Below are 19,887 nucleotides of genomic sequence, written 5' to 3' on the forward strand. Positions count from 1 at the left end.
TGCAGACATTTTTGCTAAAACGTTACTATTTAAAACACAAATAGTACGCACGGATGAGTGACGCGCCTGCGCAGTTTAAAGCAGAAATATTTTAAATGGTAAAGTTGAGGCAGGGGTCAGGAGGGATGGCGGAAATGGAGGACAGCACTGAGGAGTTTTACTGTAGAAGCAGGAGAATATCAGAGGAAAGACAGAAAATGAAAATGAGTCACAGTTTGAGTGAAAAGGAGAGAGAGATTTAAGGTGCTTTCACACCTGCCTGTTCGGTTCAGTTCAATTGAACTCAAGTTCGTTTGCCCCCTAAGTGTGGTTCGTTTGGGCAGGTGTGAACACAGCACTCGGGTGTGCACCAAATTACCGTACCGAGACCTTCTTCAAGAGGTGGTCTCGGTCTGGTTACAAATGAACTCTGGTGCGGTTTGTTTGTGGTGAGAACGTGTTCCGACCTCGATCTGAACCAACTGCAGTCACATGACACATTGTTTGGGTTAAACATGAGCATGTTACAGTCCTGGAGGATTATTAATGTGCACCTCCTCCTGTACTGCCTTAATATGCACATTCAGCACATCCAATGCATCAAAACATTGTTTTCTAGTTGGAGCCGCGCCTCGTTATCAAACTGTATGGTTTGACTAAAATGAACAATGACAGCAATATAGTCCACGATGAGCAGCGCTAAAATCAACCTGCGTAGTTGTCCCTCCATTGTGACATTAGAAAGTGTCACATTTATCTTGCAAGTGTACTCTTCTTCAGCGTTTTGTTTACTTCCTGGATTTTTCCCACATGGAAATTCTGAGCAATCAAGAGCTTTCTCACACAACACATTTTATCTGGTCCACTTGTAAATGCCGTTGTGAGAATATGAACCAAGTCTATGGCAAATGTGCAGCTTTGTAACAAAATTAGTCCCTGATTCGGACCAAAGCAAAATAACTCTAGGTCTGAAAGCACCCTTACATGGTTGGAATGAAGACTCAGGGTTTGATCGAGGGGGCAGGAAGTGGAGTACTGTCAGAGACACACTGTGGCAAGGTGGAGGAAGGAAGAAGGAAGTGCAAAAAGTCAAGCTGGTCAATGTCAAATGGTCTGATGGATGGTCAAATGGATAGTTTTGGAGTGTGGGTCAAAGAAACAGGTGGAAAAGGCACTGAAAGTCCACGTTTTGTAGGGATGGGATAGATATATATCCTGCAGCTGAACAAGAAAGCCCCAATCAAAGGTGTTGTTGACAGGGTCTCACATTTTGATTTGGAATACTTGCCAGATAGAGTGTTGCTGGGTCATGTGTCATATCCAGTAAGGCAGTATGTCCCCAAACTACTTCAGCATAAGAACTGTTGGATGTTTGGTCAGAGTTTGTTTGTATAGGGATTCTGAGACTTGTGGTAAATGCGGAGAGAGTGAATGGGGAGGAGATTGTGTGAAAGAACCAGAGTGTGTTCTCCACAAAGGCAAGCATGCAGCATGGTAGGCTACCTGCCCAAAGCGTGTAAGACACAATAAATAATCAGATCCAGAACAAAGAAAAGACATAGACATGAGGAAGTAGGTAAAACAAGCTGTGCATTCCAATCCCCACACTACCATACTATGGAGTATACCAGAAAAACATTTAGTATTTCCCAAAACAAAGTAGGTGAAATGCAGCATGCCAGAAATACCAGGATGTTCTACTACATCCAGTCTGACTTTGCGGTATGCAAGTAAGCATGCTTTTCTGGCTATTCTGACCCACAATCCTCTGTACAGCGGACGATACATCAAATCAGCTGAGCCACAAACAGACGGATGACAGTGCATTCAAATAACTGATGACCAGTCAAATAGTCATAATAGGAATATTGATTGTATAGGTGAACTGGGTAAAATAGTGTTCACAGGTCTGTGTACACCTATCCAACATATGTGGTGTCTTTCCCTCAGTTCTGGGGGTCAATCTTTTCAATAAAACCCCTTTAAAGATCATAATCTGATGTACTATACCTGTATTTGGGGTACTGCTACCCAACACCCATTTTTTTTTGGCCAAAATTTCCATTTACAGTTTGTGCCACACTGCTCCTATGGGTGTATCCACATCTAAACTGGGTTAATATTGTAATGTTAATTATTGTGCTATGGTAAAATACAATATTTCCCTAAGAAATGTAATGAAGTAGAATAAGAATGTAAACCAACATAAAATGGAAACAGTGGAAAATAATGGAGAGAAGACAGCAGGCTACTTGAGTACTCTCCATCACGAACTGCTCATGACGGGATGTTAATAACATAAATACCATTATCAATATCATAAAATGTCTGCTCCTTAATGTATATTTTAATGTACATTTCTTTGATGTCAAATAACGTTAAACCTCGCTACATCTCGCGATAGCAGTGTGATCTCACTCCAGTGATTACAGCGCACTCAAGGTTGCTATGGCAACTTAGGGGAAAAATTCAAATAAGGAAATATTAGATAGACTTTTCATTTCCAAACATTGATAACTGCTTGGTGGAAAAACAGAAACAGAAAAGCCAGAAGAAAACCGACTGAAACAGACAGACATGATCCACATGGAGGAAACTCCAGTGTCCATCAGGTAATGATATTATTCTGTTAAGTGTTTGAACAATTTATATTTGTTTGGGTTAAATAATGCATGGGACAAGGTTGTCTCGGTGGGGATAGTGGATGATAATATTGAGCTGCTACATAAGAGGGAGTTTGTTTTTAGTTTGTATGCTGCACTTTGTTCATGACAACATGTACAGGACAGTGACGATAAATGAGGTTCCATATTAAATATGAGGTGAGTCATGTCTAAAAGTCAATCACAGTCGTGCAGATATTCAGCACAACAGCGACCTCGAGTGTGATATTGTTTTAACACAATTATTTATCAGGCTACTTGCTGTCATATATTGATCTGTAGTTTTCTATTCATTGTGCAGGCAGTAAAATGTGTTTTGGTGACATGTGTGTTCTCTAAAGTGTTTTTCCCAGCTGTAAACTCTTGGAGCGTGTGATAGCGCTTTGGAGGCGTTTTTACAATGTGAGGCTTTGCGTCTGGTTGCTAGGATACGGAATATATGCGGAAATAACCATGTCGGCAGCACCTGCTTAAAACCACACCTCATGGTACCTATCTTATGCCACTGGGACAGTGTGTGGATTCTTGGGGGAAACATAATATGTGTAACCCCTGGGTAAATCCCCAGAGCTAAAATTTTAAAAATGTAAACTGAAATGTTTATATCAGTAAAAAATATAATAATAAATAAAATATAAAAATAATGGGTATATTCCTTTAAGAGTAACCAGTTTGTTTTGAGCGTACACCCTTCAACACAAGGGGGTGACAGACTACCGTCCTCTGATTAGTCCATATCCATATGATATCATGTTTCTGAACTTGTGATTGGTTGGTGGGCGGGACTAAGGCAGACAGCAGGTGAGAGTGACGGAGGGGACGCGGGACTACAGCGATGTGGTTACTGTGTGTTTTTCCTCCCTAAAGTTGACTTGCTACCAAAAGTGAGTCAAGTTAGTATTTTGGATAGTTAAACTCCTTCACAAGTAGTGTGTTATTCAGCTAAAAGTGTGTTTTTGCCCCTTGAGAAGCTGTCAACTGTGAGAGCTATAGCCTGCTGCTAGCATATCTGTTAGCATGTCGCCAACGGCCGGCTAGCTAATTGAATGGATTGTGAAGGCCTCTAGGTCACAAGATGGCGCCCCGTGTGACCGGGAAAGCACGGGTTCACCGCCAGCTCAAAGGGAGATCCGTTGCTGCTCGGTGCTGATTGTGACGAAGGTCCCTTCGTTTTCCAGTGGAGCACAGAGACACATAGTCTGTGAGTAACCCTCTGTCGCGCTGCTCCGATCAGTGAATACGGCGTTCAGACAGTTTGGTTGACCCACACTGCGTACAGGGGCTGCATCTAGGAGGTTCTTTATTTGTGTTTTTATTATCTTTTATCATATTATTATTTTTTTTTTATTGCTGGCTTTTGTGCTTAATTTCCATGTTGGCCCTGAAAAGTAAAACAGTTAATTGGTTGCTGATTGATCCAAATAGTTATGGAAGAGTAAACTAAGTAATACAACTTGAATTTATTGCTCATAGTGTTAATAGTGTCTTCTGCCCTAAACTTTTTGGTTTAAAGTAGGAATGGAGGAAAACATTGATACAATATAGCATCACAATATTTTGCGTGGTGATATTGTATTGATACACGGAAGCCAAGTATCGCTCTTTTATCACATACAGTATTCATTTTTGCAATTATACATTTTATTCCAATTCTTGATGCTAGAATAATTAAATCGTATTCTTCTCTGGCCCACTAGATGGTGCTGATGGGTTTTTTTCCTGGTGACTTCATCAAAACAAAGGTGGAGGCACTGGAGAAAGGAATCAGAAATGGGCCCTCTGCGTTTATATCAAACATCTGAACATATTTTTGGATTTCTTAACATGGAAAGAAAGGAGGACTAGGATATGGCACGTTATTTGCAAGCAGTGTCATATGAGAGTAAAATACTCTAGGAATACCAGAGATGACGTTAGCCACTGACAGCCAAAGTAACGCTAAGCAAGAGCGAAGAAAATAACACAGTCCATTACTGACTTCATGTGCAAAGATCTGCGTCCATACAGCATTGTTGAAAACAAAGGCCTTTGTGACGCCTAGACTTAAAGGTCAGTGGATTCATATGTGACTATAACGGCACATTATCTCACAGAGGACTGGAGACTGCTGTCTTGTGTTCTCCAGCACACGAAAGTCACACTGGAGCAAACATCGCAGACCTCCTGCAAAATACAATACAAGAATGTAACAGACAGCACTTCTAACATGGGTGTTGGCATTCAGTTAGTAGGATACCTGCATATGAAGTGTTTCGCTCACAAGCTTAATCTGGCCTCTGGCGTTAAATCTGCCAGCAGTTAGGTTTGTCAGGTGTATGCAGCATTTTTGACAGGTGTTATGACAGTGTTGGTCAGTCTGTCTGCTTTGTGTCACGTTTTGTCGTAAATAAAAATGATTTAAGTCAGATGAACAGACTGAAAATTTAAGCGCTACTTATATATAGTACATAGAAAGGTTTCTCCTCAATTGTTGTTGTTCAGCACATGTAAATGTAAGATGTGACGGTTTGTCTGTCTTTCACTGGGATTGATCGACCAAAGTGACACTGACGAAGGCAGTGTTTTATCCTAAGTTGAACATTTTTCAACTCTTGGCCCTCAGAAAAAACAAAACAAAAAAACAAGCAGTGCTCAGCACAGAATTCACGCCCAGTGCCTCGTCGCACTGCAGACGTTTGTAGCGCGGCACAAATACACAGCACTACCATTGTAAAACATTAATAAAATAGGCCGACCTGATGTCATATGAGCACACCTGTAGGTTTGCAATGAAGTATCCAGGCTTCTTTCCTCCTCCTCCTCCTCCTCCTCCTTCTCCTCCTCCTCGTGTGATGACCATTCATAATTTTACTCAGACATTATTTGTTGAAATGTGTTCATCTTTGTGATGTAAAGGTTCTTACAATGAACCTCAATGACCATATATTTAAGTCCTATCAGTTTTACAGGTGAGTAATAGTGTCATGGTTGGCCTGCCTCGTGGCTTCAGGCTAGTAGCAGCTTATATGAGCCAGGGAATGTGGATTTTGAGAACTGAAATGTCCCAGTTACCTGACTGTGGTCTTAAACCCTCTTGTTTATAGTAACAACTCGTGATCCCTTTTCTTTTTTTTTTCTTTTTTTTTAGTTCTGGAGCTGAAAATTCAGGCGAGGAGCCAGCCAAAATTGCCATAGATGTTGAAGATGACGTAGGCATAAGAGAGACACAAAACAACTTTGTGAATAGACTGCCATCTGCCTGGCAGGTCATTTTGGTTGGGATTTTGACAGCACTCGTCTGTGGTAGTGTTGTCGGTGTCCTTGTGGTTCAGGTAAACCAACAGCAAAGTCTAACAGCGGAGGTACAGCACATGACAGAAAACATCAAGCAGCTGCAAATTAAAATCAGTCAGCTGAAGCAACTTCTGAAGTCTACTCATCAAAACTTCACCCTTCTGGGAAGTGAGTATGTCCAACTGAAGCTGCTCGAAAACGCAACACAGTACAACCTCACCTTGTTGTCTGCTGAAAACACACAGCTGAGCCTGCTCTTGCAAGGAAAACCCAATTTGCAAGTGGAGAACAAAGAGCCGAACATGATTCTAAATTCAACCCTGGAAAACTGTGACCCTGTGAGAGGGGAGAACAGACAAGTGAAGCTGCTTCTGAGAGAATCATTGGACACCATCAACATGGTGTCTGCAGAAAGCAAACAGCTGCGCATGCTGTTACACAATGAACAACAAACCTCCATTCAGCTGGAAGCAAAGAATCAACACCAGCGTTCACTCCTGCTCTCCAACAAACTGTCCTCCTTCTGGAGATTCTGCAACAAGGACACGCTGCAGTGTTCCCGCTGCCCGCCTGGCTGGGTCGAGCATGCTTCACGTTGCTTCCTCCTGTCTCAGAAAGCAGAGAATTGGGAAGAAGCTCGCAGGAACTGTCTTGACATGGGAGGTGACCTGGCTGTTGTTTTGAGTGCAGACGACCAGGCATTCTTGACCAACATGACTTTTCAGTTTGCACAGCAGCATCCTCAGACAGTCTTCCATGCAGCGTGGATCGGATTGCAGGACATGGTGAAGGAGGGCATCCATCTCTGGGTCAGTGGCAACACAATCCAAACAGATGTCATTTACTGGGACCCCCTGAAGCCGAACAACGCCATGGCCCTCTGGGACAAAGATGGGGCAGGGCCGGACTGTGTTGCCATCGTCCCACCGTCACACATTGGACAGGAGAACTGGCTAAACTCCTGGGATGACATTATTTGTGGTGACCAGAGGCACTACCTGTGTGAGACCATGGCTCTCACTTTGTCAGCACTAACGTAGCTGCATCTCAACTCTCTCAGGCTGAGTTTGCTGGTGTTTACTCAGTCTGAGCACAATCACTGGTGTTGGGATGAAAATACCAGATTTTTTTTAGATTTGTTTTATTTATGAGGACAACAAACATTAATCAACACTTCTGTAAATGTGCCAGTGTTAGCCAGCTGGCTAATTTCCAACTGGAGTCCTTTGGATGAATGAAGGCAGAATTTCAGAATAAATCTTTTGCATGCTTAATTTCTCTCATTTATTAGTTTTGAACTTTTATTGCTTTGTGTTCCCAAATGGTTATTTTGGGGGTGAGGTATTCCTTGATTAGAAACAAATAAAGGATTGTAGAAAAATTACTAGTGTGGATAGGGGGGTGGAATCTTGAATAAATTTTAATGTTTAACTTTTTCCCAAAGCAAGAGCCTTAGAAAATCCCCCTTTCAGTATCTCAAAATAACATAAGAGTAGGCCTATTGATACAACTTGATTAAACATTAATAACCAAAAGAGAAAACAAAGATGCCATATAGAGCTTTGATTAGGCCCCACAAAATTAGGCCTGACCCTACAATGAATCTGTGTACTTTCCGTCCAAGCCTGTCTCAAGCCAGAACCAAGGCAGTAGTTTTCATTCTGATTTAAAACCAAAATTTCCACTTTTGAAAAAGTCTGTATTTACAAGCACAAGTCAAAGTCTTCAGTGCGGTAACAGACATTTGTGATGGGTGCATTTGTAAATAGTCACTTGCAGCGCCAAAGTGCTCTGTAGGGCAAACTTGACTGTTTGTAAAGTCAGAGCACTGTTTGGTACTTTGGTTATTCAGAGCGCCAGAAGCTCTGGGTACAGAAGAGACGGAGCAGCACAGCGCCAAGCGCAGTAAAAGTGCAACTTAACTGCTTGTTAATTTCTATACAAACAGAGAGATCAGCGCCAACCCTACACAGTTCAAGCCCTGGGGAATGTTGAGAAATTATGGCCCGGGCTAGAAATCTGGCGGGTCTGATCGGGCCCAGTTGAGTTCAGGCAGAGAATCAAAGCACATTCAAAACATGTCCCGCATATCTGCGTTTTCTAAGAAATTGAGAATAGAGTTATAATATTCAGAGAAAAAAACTCCTGTCCTATAGTCTGCTGTGCATGATGTTATAGCTCTTCAGACCGTCTGCCAGACAGAGCCCTGTTTGGACCTCTTTCTGGAAAAGACAAAGTTTAGGGAAGCAGCTGTGCACTGCTCTTCATCACAGGTGGAAAACTGAAACTAGATCTAAAAAAAGAGGAGGAGGAGAGTTACCTGTACAGTTAGTATCTTGCTATGGAAAAAGGGAGTCGGACACAGCTGTAATTCCTCAGCTGGGTCCCCCTTTTTCTCTCTGTCTATAAAGCAGTGTTGCTTGCCCCTTTTTTTTTTAGAGCACCACACTCAGAAGTAGGAAAACTATCCACTTTCCTGATAAAAGGATTGAGGGAGAAGCGTGCCTGAAGCCTCGAACCTCCTAAATAGACATTTCTGTCTTTGTTGATTTGTTTTTCCACTCATAATCACATTCAGTACATTGTTGTACCCGCTATCTTTGAAAAGCGCCTGGTCAAAACCTCAGAAAAATATGCAAATTTTAATTTTATTTTAGGTGATATTGTTATCTACTTTGAATCTGGATTAGGAAGTGATTTATGCTGTGGTCCCATTGTGTTTTCTAGCTAATAAGTCCCAGTTATAGTCATCTGCAGCATCTGTTTTCAAGAAAATATTCAGGCTGAGATGTAAACAAAAACTTAAACTTGAGCGTGTTCAAAGTTATTATACTCAAAGCCAGTAGCACTTAGAGTGATTCTGACAGCTGGGGTAAAAACTTTGGTGTCATCTTTCAAAAGGACCATGCATGTACACGTACTAAAAATAGCTTTCAGTTTACTTTGGGTCTGCCTTGGAGAGGCATTATGGGTGAATTTTAAAGGCATTATAAGATGATTTATGCAGTTATGATCTTCGTTATTGTATTTCTTTTAACAAATAATCTGAAAGGAAAACTTGATAGGAATCTAGATGCTTTTAAAGGCACATTCCTGCTCTCTTAACAAAGTCAGACCACCCTCCTTTCAGCAGAAAGAAAAAATGCAAAACATCCCCCCTTTTCTGAACCTCCTCATTCCCTTATAATTTCTATACAGTCCCTAAATGAATATGATGCATGGCATGACAGATTAATGTATTTAAAGGTCATTCCTTTTATATGACATTAGATGTTATTAGTTTTATAGCATTTAAATTTAAATTAAGTGTTTTCTAAAAGCCATTAAAATAATGCCTCTGGGACCTAAACACTAACATGTGTTTTCCAACATACATGTACACAGACAAACACATGCACTGCCTAAAGACACACCCATACCAGCTCGACACACTCATACCCTTGTCTTTCCCTCCATCTGCACTCCATTAACCAGAGTGCTAATGTGTAAGGGCAACTGGTCCTGCCAGACGGAGCTCCACCCTCTATACCGTGGGGCTCTGACCTTTTGCTCAAACGTTTTATCATTGTCAGCCCACCATAACTCACCCAGGCACTCATCCATCAGCCTGGAGGTGGTTTCAATTTGTCTCAAGACATGCTTTCTTTCTGTTCTGTTAGCCGACTCCGATCTGCTTATTGTCTCGTTCCTGACAGAGGTTGTGCACAAGATTTAGGCTTAGTTCACCAACTGTGCTGCTCATGCTTTATTCATAGCAACAGTCTGGTCAAGCAACCTTGAACTGGAGAGAATTAGACGATTGAAGTGGGGAAGCGGTCGTGCCGGCGCTCTTTTGATCCCACCACCTTTAAGACACAAACCTACATATTAATGGCACTAATCCCCTAAAAGTCATGATTTATTGAATAATCTATAGCACACAGTAACCTGGGGGTCACAGCTTCAAAGGCTGAAATAATAACATCAGTGGGTCCACTGGTTTTCATAGAACATATGCCCAGGATCGTAATATGCTTTTTGATCTTGTGCCAAAGCAGAGCAGCACACCCGCAATGAGAGGGGTTGATGGTGGACGTGCGTAGGAAGGCCGTTAGGAGGTTAACTACCCGACTAATATAATTTCAACTGTTTATATTCATGATAAAGAACCTCTGGTCTTTGATGTGTAATAAGAAACACCTGGCAGCTTCTGCCAGGAGCAAACATATTCGATTCAGTCTGCACGTCTCTGACTGAATAGGTGATCAGTCTCTAAGGCTACGCTCAGACTGCATGTTAAAGTGGACCAGACAGTGGATGCACAGTGAGGTGTCAGACCTGCTAAGTATTTGGGGTGACAGTTATTAACAAGCAAAACTTAAGGGGTCTGTGTTTGAAAGGATATCCAAACAAATGGCCAAGTAGGGTCACAGAAAAACATGGCTGCAGTGTCAGAGAAAAGTTAAGAGCCTAAAAGCAGAGTTTAAAGAACTTTTGCACATGTGGGTCAGTTCAGGACTTTGACCAGTAACACTGGAATCTGAGATGGGCCACATTTATGAAATAATGTGAGCAACCAAACAAACAAATATACAAAAAGGATCCAAGCAATACATCCGAAATGAGCATTAAGACACTAAGCAGTGCAATAACTATGGAAAGCTGCAGCATCTCCAGTCACTCCTGTGATGGGTTGACCTATGTTACGAAGAATTTCCTCCCACCTGAACACGTCGCCTCCCAGCTGCAGAAAAGTGTAATTGCTACAGCAAGGCGCACACACACTGTTGGTGTTTTCAGTACAAGGCTTGCTGTGTGAACCCTAAACAGAGTATAGGAGACATACAAAACAAACACAGTGATGATTTGTGATATATTAAATGATATAGTTTGTTGCAATTGAAATCTTTAACCCTTGTGCCTCCCTTAGAAAAAGAACCTCTGTCCTTAGATAACAAAAATGCATCTGCCATGAAAATATTAAACATTAATATTGCTTTCTACTTTCATTGAGTTAAATCATTTAACGAACTTCAGTGCTGATCATAACTAACAAATATTCATTTTCAGAATTTTAACCCTTAAAATGACAATTTGTTTGCATAATGTCACTGTTGTTTTTCATGGGGAAAAAAAGAATTTGTACAGTAAATGATTACAGCTTGCTTTGCCCGGGGGCCACTTTTGCAAAATAACAGGAGGCCATGGGTCGATTAATAAAAGCATTAATAATATTTATCAGTACTAAATTAATTATCTGTTTTCAATTTTTCGATGTTTGCTGTCCTCACTCAACTTGCCACTCAACTGGACTGGCCTGTCACTCAACAGGCCAGTCCAGTTGCAGCAGCCCCCCGCAGATCAGGCGTAGGCAGGTACGTTTGTAGGCATAGTCGTAGATATTTAGGGGAGATTTACAACGTGTATTTGTTTCCTTCAATAAAAACATTAAAGTAGTAGAGGAGTTTTCTTCAAATAAAATTAGATGTTTCCACCTTAAATTGATGCATAAAATTCACCAAAATGCAGGAAATTAAGTGTTTGACACCTAAAATTTCCTGTGGGATGACCCCAAACCCCCTGTTTACAATGTTGAATCAAACCAACGCCCTTGTTTGTGAGATTTGAGAACATTTGGGGGTTAGCCTGGACCTCTGTCGGGGGTCTGGGGGATCCTCCACTTTTTTATGCACTCTGGCACTGTATTTCCAAGTACAAAATATAATTTCAGTGTGAATCAACTGATATTCATTGTGAGTTGGAAAATGGTCGGCGGGCCACCTGGCAACCTGTCACGGGCCAGATTTGGCACACGGGCTGTAAGTTTAGTATCCCTGCTCTACAGCCATACCAGATGGCTGTAGAGTTAAAATCTGACTGTGTCAGAATGAGCAAGGGTCTTTATTGTTGAAGAAAGCTAGTTTTTATTTAATGTTCAGAAAGTTATTTCTTATTAAAGTTCTTCACGTGACTACACCCAATGTATCACCAAGCAGAGTCTTTACCAAAGACTGTATAGCTGTACACTATACAGTACAGTACAGTTGTGACTTCGAAGACTCTGGCTCCAAAAGCACAGGATGGCAGCACCCAGATATTTTGGCTGTAATTCTTTAGAGCGTGAGGAACTACAGACACGTCATCCATCTTTAAATACAGTCTGTGGTCCTTATACAGAGGCAGCAGCGAAAAAAAAAAAAAAGTCCAGCAAAACAATTTTATTTTTATTGGATTTAATATAAAACATCAAATATACACTTTATTACAGTTTAGTTTGAGTAAACAATAACTATGCCTTAAGGTGTTAATATTCAAAATAGCATAGTGTCTCTCCAGGGCAGTTTAATGTCTACAGGGCCTCAGTGAGACACACATGAATCTCTTTAAGTCCATAATATGCAGAAGTGGTCATTAAACAAGGCATGCAGTAGATATTCACATTAGAAAATGGCGGCTAACATGAAACACATGCTCTTAAAAAACACACTACTGAATGAAACCAGCACCAGCGTACAGCTTTTGGTGACAGTAGACAATGCTGTAGTCACAGTGGGAATGAGCTGGGGGTCTTTTGGTGTCAACAGAATAACTAAATTACATAAATAAAAGACAGAAGTAGAGCACATGGAATTTCTAAACATATAAAAGCAGAAAACACAAGTGTGAGATCAGATCAGAACCACCATTTACTTAATGTAGAAATCATTACACAAAACTAATACTTGCTTTGTTATAAATACAATTACTGACGTATGATGTTACATTTTTAAATAAAAGTCCATGTTTGAGCTTTTTTAAAAACACAAAATTAGCTGTAGGCTACTCACTACAAAGTCAAGCACCTTAAAGGAATAGTTCAAACTGTGAGAAATATGCTTATTCACTTTCTTGCAGAGTGAGAATATAGATACCACTCACATATCTATATGTCAAATATGAAGCTATGGCCAGGAGACAGTTAGTTTATTTTATTATTGCTAAGCTATGCTAAGAGTTTGCTGGCTTTAACTTCATATTTAAAGACAGATACAGGAGTGGTAGCCTAAACATTAAGCTATAGCCTGAAGATGGTTAGCTTAGCTTAGCATAAAGGCTGGGGGCAAGGAGAAGCAGCTAGCCTGGTATAAAACCTTGCTTTTACACTTTTCTTAGGTGAAAAAAGTTTTGATTAGTGAGTTTTACATGTGCTAACAGGTTTGTTTTGTTACCTTTGGACAGAGCCAGGCCTCTTTATGTCAAGCTAAGCTAACATCTACAGCCAGGAGATGTTAGCTTAGCTTAGCATAAAGGCTGGGGGCAAGGAGAAGCAGCTAGCCTGGCATAAAACCACAACTTGTTGCTTTTACACTTTGCTTAGGTTAAACAAACAAGACATAACATGTTAATAGTTACCTTTTGACACAGCCAGGCTTTCCATCTGGGTCTAATCTCTATGCTAAGCTAAGCTAAGCTAACAGGCTGCTGGCTTTAGCTTTATATTGAACAGACAGATATGAGAGTGCTATCAATAATCTCGACTAACTCCTGGCAAGAAAGTTAAAAAGTGTCTTTCTCAAAATGTCAAACTGTTCCTCTAAAATCAAACCAATGAAACTATTCCATCATATAAATGTTTTAACGTGGTCTATTGAACAGGAAAATCACATAAAAAAACCCCAACATGGTCAACTTTTCTCTTATGCTGCCACCCAGAGGACTGACACTCCACTTCCTGTTTGGTAGCTGATCTGGTTGACTCGTCCGCGTACACAGTCCAGTGTGAAGAACATCGCTGTGCCATTATGAACCTGGAAGGATGCCCGCAGGCTAATACTGGCCCAACGGCTGCCGTCAGGCATCTGACCACCCACCTGCTGGGCCAGAGGAACAGGTCGCGCTCCCTCTACCTCCCGGCCTCCTCCTGTCCCCTCACTTCGCCTCAGAAGAGTCACCTTGACCAGGTTGCAGGAGTGAATGAGTTTGAGATCCAGAGCCACACTAGCTGTGCCACTCTCCCTGAAGACAAAATCTCGTCTCTGATCTATGGATCCCTTCCCCAGCAGCTCCATCTGGGACACCTGAGCGCTGGTCTGGTGGAAGAACAGTGGTTTGTTTCGAACTGCTCCTGAAGGAAGGCCAGTGTGAGACACGGCAGCAGACAGAGATGAAGAGATAGCTGCAGGGACCCAAACCAAGCTGAGGATACTGATGCCTGTCTCGTCGCCAAAGAAACGTACGTTGCACTGAGCAGGAGAGAGGATCTCAAAGCCAAGCGTATCCCCAGAGTCAACTTTAGCCACTCCAGACATTGATAAGGATGTGTCTCGATAGTGGACCCCTGGTTTGAAGGTACGACACAGCTCTGTGCCAGTTCCGTTACGATTGAGGTACGCCAACAGTTGGAATCCCTCACTCACACACGCCTGGCCCATGGAGTACAACGCCTGCTGAAACACAAAACGCACTGTGCCACTTTCTGCAAATCGGATCCCCCGGCCGTCATGAGTCAGTCCCACAACATAAGGGTCAGAGGTGGAGGTGGTGCGGAAGACTGGGCGATAGTTTGTATGGTAGTGTGCAGACACCATGGCCTGTGCTGTCATGGCAACAGCCCCAGTGTCATGGGAGAGCCAGAGGAGACTGAGCGGAGCTGCTGAGGGATCGTACAGCTGCAGACCTTCACTGCTTTGGTTACAGTGGTGGCTCGCGCTCCTGAGGAAGATGGAGATCATGTGACCTGGGGCGACCTCTGCTACCCCACTGATGCTGATGCTCTGAAGCGACCTTGCCTCCTGCTGCTCGATCCTGATGCCACTGAGATCACGGCCCTCAGAGCTGTCTGTGCTGTTCATACGCAGACACAACTGGATGAAGCTACGACAGCCGTGGCTCACCGACAGATTCTCATCCAGCCAGACCAGACCGTGCTGCCTCAGCACCAGGCGCCCATCCTCAGCAGAGACCAGAGCGGCATCACTTCTCCCCAGGATGTGAAGCTGCACGCTGGGGAAGGCATGAGCCAGGACGTGGCCTCTTGTGCCAGGCAGATTCACATCTCCAGCCCAGGACAGAGAGAGGGTGCTGTCACCTGACGTAGTAGGGCCAGAGCAGATGGTGTCTGTGATGAAGGTACAAGGTGAAGCCACTGGGTCTCCATCACACTCATTACACGCCTGACACTCGTCCATGTCTGAGTTGAAGAAGTAGCCATGGCCGCACATTCCTGAGTTGGCGTCTCGCTCTGTCATGCCCTGGCACCTGAATCCACCTGATGATCAGGGAAGGAAATTGAGAGTCCAAAACTTATTTCAGTGTCAGAAAGCAAAATCTTTAACTATAAATCAGTCACTAGTTCAACAAATGCAAGACAGGAAAAATGTGGGAATGTTTTAAACAGTGGAGTGGTAAAGATGCAGGTAATTCATGTTACCTGGAGTATTGAGACATTTTTGTACATCTCCACACAGATCAGCTATTTCAAGGCACTCATCTCTGTCCTGTAATGACAAATAAATCAACACTTTATAGCAGGTACTATTAATACTTGTCAAATATGGCTACTTGTATGTTAAAGGGATTGCTCATAGTAAAACATGATGTTTTCCTAACCATAACCCAGCACTTTTTGTGCCTAAACACAACCACACGTTAACCACAGCGTTAATGAAACGTAAAGTTAAATGTGTCCGCTACTTAATAACGTAGAAATGTAACATCTGTGGTTTGTAGAACTGTGCATTGCCAAGATTTATTCTGGCGATTGGGTTGCAGCCAGTCCTCCACAAGTTCAACTGTTGGACAGTAAAGGAATAACAATGCTAACCTTTAGAGTTGGGTCAGTTTCCAGTTTCTTAAACTGGTTTGATTTCATGCAAACTGGCCAGTGTCTGAAATTAACTTTTTGACTTACTGGCCAAGGCGGCTGGTAGATGAAAAAATCCACCAGCTAAGCATATTTTTTACCAGCCAAAATAAGAAATTGCCTTTCTTTGTCACATATCCTCCTGAGACCAGAACTTTTGTTTGATATGCTTTTTAATTTCTCATTGCTATTTGGGATCAGTAGGACCCGATAAGTATAAAAAACTAAACATTGTCAGCGTCAATAAAGTCCCAGTGTCCTCAAACGAGACGATAATAACGTACCAATTCCCTCAGATGAGTGCTTCCAAATTAACAGTGTCTTATCTTATCTCTAGAACACAATCTGAAGCTAAATGATTTAAATGTATTAAACAACAATACCGGTCTGGTTCAGTCTGGTGTTTGGCTCAATAACAAACGGGTTTGAAGCTTTACACACCAGCTCGGCCCTACTAACCTGGCAGATTCTGTCTGTGTGGACTGAACACTGGTCGACCAGGAAGAAGCCGGCAGGACAGATGGTACATTTCTCACAGCGAGGATAACCGCTGCTGAAGCCACAGTACTCCTCAGGACCACAGCTCCCGCAGGACAACAGAGAGCGCCCCACCTGATGGCATCAAACACATCACTGAACATCACGGTCAAAGAAGCCTATGTAGAGCAGCTGACCAGATGTCAGATATCGCAGATATATTATTTAATTGTCCGATCACATGCTGGATGAGTTAGATCAGATTATATTTTGCTAAAACTGTGATAAAAGAATATTAAACGTGTACACTCTTGATTCCTGACTGAAGGTGCAGCTCACCTCCATCACGCTGGCCTCCATGTCCACCTTGTGCAGAGACAGAGCCTGCTGTGCTTGGTGAGCTCTGACCTGCCCACTCATGCTTTCCATGCGACTGTCCAGCTCTGTCTGGAGGTTTGGGAAAGATGTTTGTTTGATGCTATCCATCATGATGTTGTACTGGGCTTTAACCTGGGGGGAGGAAAACAAAAGATTTCTGTGTGTGATCATGGTGATAATCATCATGAGTTATGACTCAAAGAAAACAAATTAAACTATACAATGTGTGATTATATTATGTGTTTCGTTAGTCTGCTCTGTGCAGATTGTCCTAATTTCAACTGGATGTTGTGCAGAAAATGATTTTCCTCTGATCCCCAGATGAAATGAATCCTCTTCAGGGGAGGTCAGCACCATCTAACAAAACGAGGTCAGGTGTTTTCCATCCACCAGCGATCAACGTCTCCCCCATCAGCCTTACTTGCTCCATCTGTTCATACATCCTCCTCTGCTGCTCCAGGATTTCTCTCTGCTGGTTGACCAGCGTCCCCTGCTGCTCAGTGAGAAGCCTCTGCAGCTCCCTGACCTCGTCCTGCTGGCCCCTGAGGGCCTCAACAAGCTTCTCCTGGCTCTTTGACAGCTGCAGCTGCAGCACAAGAGCGTCCTCTGAGGGGAGCTCATTGGACCCTGTGGCAAAGAAAGAATAATATTACACAGCAATTTAAGTAATTATTTTCTGACTGAGGAGGCTGCAGTTTAAATGAGTTTATTTGTCTTTCCATTAAGTGACCAATCACTCACAGGCGGGTACTGACCTGGTTTCATGTCACATGTCAGCTGTATCCATGCGCCACGTTCCGACCCAAAGTCTGGAAGCTCATCCAGAAACTGCGCCGCTCTATCCGTCACATGAACCGGTGAAGAGTGTCCTCTCGCGTCGTCACCTGCATGCGCACCGCAGCCGTCTCCGACGCAAGACTTGGGCTTCTGGCGCATCCGGTGAGGAAGTTTACATTCAATCCCTTTGCATTCCCGCGTTGCACTGTCATCACTTGTCTTGCGGTGAGAGCCTGTGGTCGGACAGGTCCCACCGGCGCAACCAGGGTGAAACACCTCCGCCGTGATGGTTCTCGGGTTCGTCCTCCTGGTGCCATCCGTGACCGCGTGTTGCGCATACCCTCCCTGCTGAGGTTGGACGATGGTGTACGGTGCCAGCGGTGCGCTCTGGGCTTGGTGATGACTGTAATGAGCATCCTGTTGGTAACCCTGGTAGACTTGTCCTTGTCTGGACTGCGCAGAGTGGTGAAGCTGTCGTCGGGTCGCTGCTGCCTCCGTGCGCCCCTGGCAGTGCGCTCCGACGCACGGTCTGCTCCAGTCCTGGCCAGAGAAACAGCGCGTCCCCCGGCACAATTCAGATACGCTCTTAACTCCACTGAGCAAAGATGTTACGCAGATGAACAATATAGTAGAGATACGTGCCATGTTGCAATGCTGAAAGGTAAAAACAGAATCTGGCCACTTGTGAGTGGTGGCCCCTTTTGCGCATCAATCCCTTAGTCCTGTAGATCTTGTTTCATCTCTTTAAAAGCAAAATCCCTTAAATCAGTTACTAGCCATACATGTAAGTGCCAACTGATCTTGAACAAGTGGTTTCACAGACATTCAGCATGTCTCCATTGCGCGCACCGCGGTTTCTGCCCCCGTTGCCCCTTCTGGAGATACTGTAGCTACGTCTAGCCCACATGTGGCGCTCACTGCTCCTAATTGGCAACAGGCTTTGCTCCTAGTCTTAAATTAACCCGTAGCTTTCCCGGACATACCACTCTGTCGAGTCACTCTATTCCTGTAGAAGCTGTGCATGTGGTAGATATTTGGACATTTCTAGTGTTATTTTTATTCTCACACTCCTGTGGGTCATTCATGAGTAGTTTCGTACAGTTACCAGAACTTAGTGGGAAGCTCCAAACGGTCCAGAGGAATTTCAGAAATTTAGTTTACAGGGTTTTTCACATGTAGCTGTATTATTCAAAAGGATAATAGCTTTCTTTCTCACCATTTTTCCTTTTTCTTTTCTTTTTTAATGACAGGATCAGCCCCTCTGGGTTTTAACAAGCGCTGTCAGAATTAAAATCTCTGCTTTATATGGCATCAAAGCTTTGATCTCTTCTGTAGTACTAGATTAGGGTGCAGTGGTGGGACTCTGTAATATTTTAAAGCCAAAAGTGCCTCTTGTGTAAAATGCAGACTATATTACAGTTTATTGCCACTCTCATTTCCCTTCCCTGACCTCCACATGGTTTTGATTAAAGCTTTAACCCACATTAGAAACACTTAAATGTTTCCCTCTCCTCATTTTCAGTGCAAATGGACACACACACACACTGAATACACAAGCCAGTAAATCCTCCACCTCTCAGAAGCAGTTTTTATTTTATAAATCATGTGCTTGCAAACAGACACATAATGAATATACTGAGTCAGGAACTCAGTTAAAGGACACACATGCACGTATGCAGCAGGTGATAGCAGGTTCGCACTCAGACATGGTTACTAATTTACGCACTTACAGTGAGACCACACATGATTCTGAGTGTTGCTGCTGACGTCAGCTCTGTGCCTTAGAGATTAACAGACAAACAGCACACAAGGACTATAAGACAGTCAGAACTTCTGAGGCTGTTCATGTCTGTTAGCCTGACATCAGTAATATAAACTGTTTGCACACTATGGGACTTCACACATTTCTTTCACAGACTGCTCTGTACATAGTGGTGTTATCATTATCATCACTATCTTCCTCTTTCTGCTGCCACATCATGAGTTAATATATTCTACACAAACTGCAGCCGCTAAAATGATCACAAAGGTGAATCAACACCTCTCTGAAACAGTTTAGCCTAAATAACATACACAATAAACATTATTAACTTCATAAAAACAGGATTTATTGTGGGACCGTTTAGCTAGGAGTATCTAATACACAGGTAACTGAGTTTATATGTCCACCACAGCTGCTCTTTTTGTTATTAATTACAGGATAAATGTATCTAAATTTGCTCCAATTCACTTTGTCCAATATGACCAAGTGAATTGGAGCATTACACTCCAATATAATAAAATCCCTACAAATTCTCACTCCAACCTCATCACATATTGACATTTGGTCATGGACTTTCCACGTCTGAAAGGTACCCTGTGTGCATTGGTTCTTGACGTTCTGGGATGCCGCGTCAAGTTCTACCCGTTACATGCATTGTCTTCTTTCAAAATACACTTCCGTTTTCACAGGACATTTAAAGTTTACATACAGTCTCTTTCAAAATAAAAGCACTACGTCGGTACAACAACGCGGATCCT

At 42.8% G+C, this 19,887-nt stretch overlaps 2 protein-coding genes across 2 annotated transcripts; one reads left to right on the forward strand and one right to left on the reverse strand.

Annotated features, from left to right (window-relative positions):
* Positions 1-3,462: 3,462 nt before the first annotated feature.
* Positions 3,463-7,175, forward strand: LOC117272524 (uncharacterized). Its single transcript, XM_078172826.1, has 2 exons — positions 3,463-3,843; positions 5,770-7,175. Exon 2 carries the CDS (start codon positions 5,993-5,995, stop codon positions 6,953-6,955), a length of 963 nt encoding a protein of 320 aa, XP_078028952.1. The 5' UTR covers positions 3,463-3,843; positions 5,770-5,992; the 3' UTR covers positions 6,956-7,175.
* Positions 7,176-12,099: 4,924 nt separating this feature from the next.
* LOC117271474 (uncharacterized) lies at positions 12,100-18,278 on the reverse strand. Its single transcript, XM_033649641.2, has 6 exons — positions 17,346-18,278; positions 17,012-17,217; positions 16,552-16,722; positions 16,195-16,347; positions 15,304-15,370; positions 12,100-15,141 (listed from the first exon to the last, which is right to left on the reverse strand). The coding sequence occupies exons 1-6, from the start codon at positions 18,010-18,012 to the stop codon at positions 13,571-13,573; spliced, it is 2,835 nt and encodes a 944-aa protein (XP_033505532.1). The 5' UTR covers positions 18,013-18,278; the 3' UTR covers positions 12,100-13,570.
* Positions 18,279-19,887: the final 1,609 nt, after the last annotated feature.

Source organism: Epinephelus lanceolatus, chromosome 12 (genome assembly GCF_041903045.1).
Source record: "Epinephelus lanceolatus isolate andai-2023 chromosome 12, ASM4190304v1, whole genome shotgun sequence".
NCBI classification, from domain to species: domain Eukaryota; kingdom Metazoa; phylum Chordata; class Actinopteri; order Perciformes; family Serranidae; genus Epinephelus; species Epinephelus lanceolatus.

Bases quoted from the DNA above. Each gene is read 5' to 3' on its own strand.
- LOC117272524 (XM_078172826.1), top strand. From the start codon at position 5,993: ATGACAGAAAACATCAAGCAGCTGCAAATTAAAATCAGTCAGCTGAAG.
- LOC117271474 (XM_033649641.2), bottom strand. From the start codon at position 18,012: ATGGCACGTATCTCTACTATATTGTTCATCTGCGTAACATCTTTGCTC. The intron at 17,218-17,345 runs GTCAGTACCCGC...TCTTTGCCACAG, and splicing joins GACATGTGACATGAAACCAG to GGTCCAATGAGCTCCCCTCA. The intron at 16,723-17,011 runs GTAAGGCTGATG...TCCTCCCCCCAG, and splicing joins TGTATGAACAGATGGAGCAA to GTTAAAGCCCAGTACAACAT.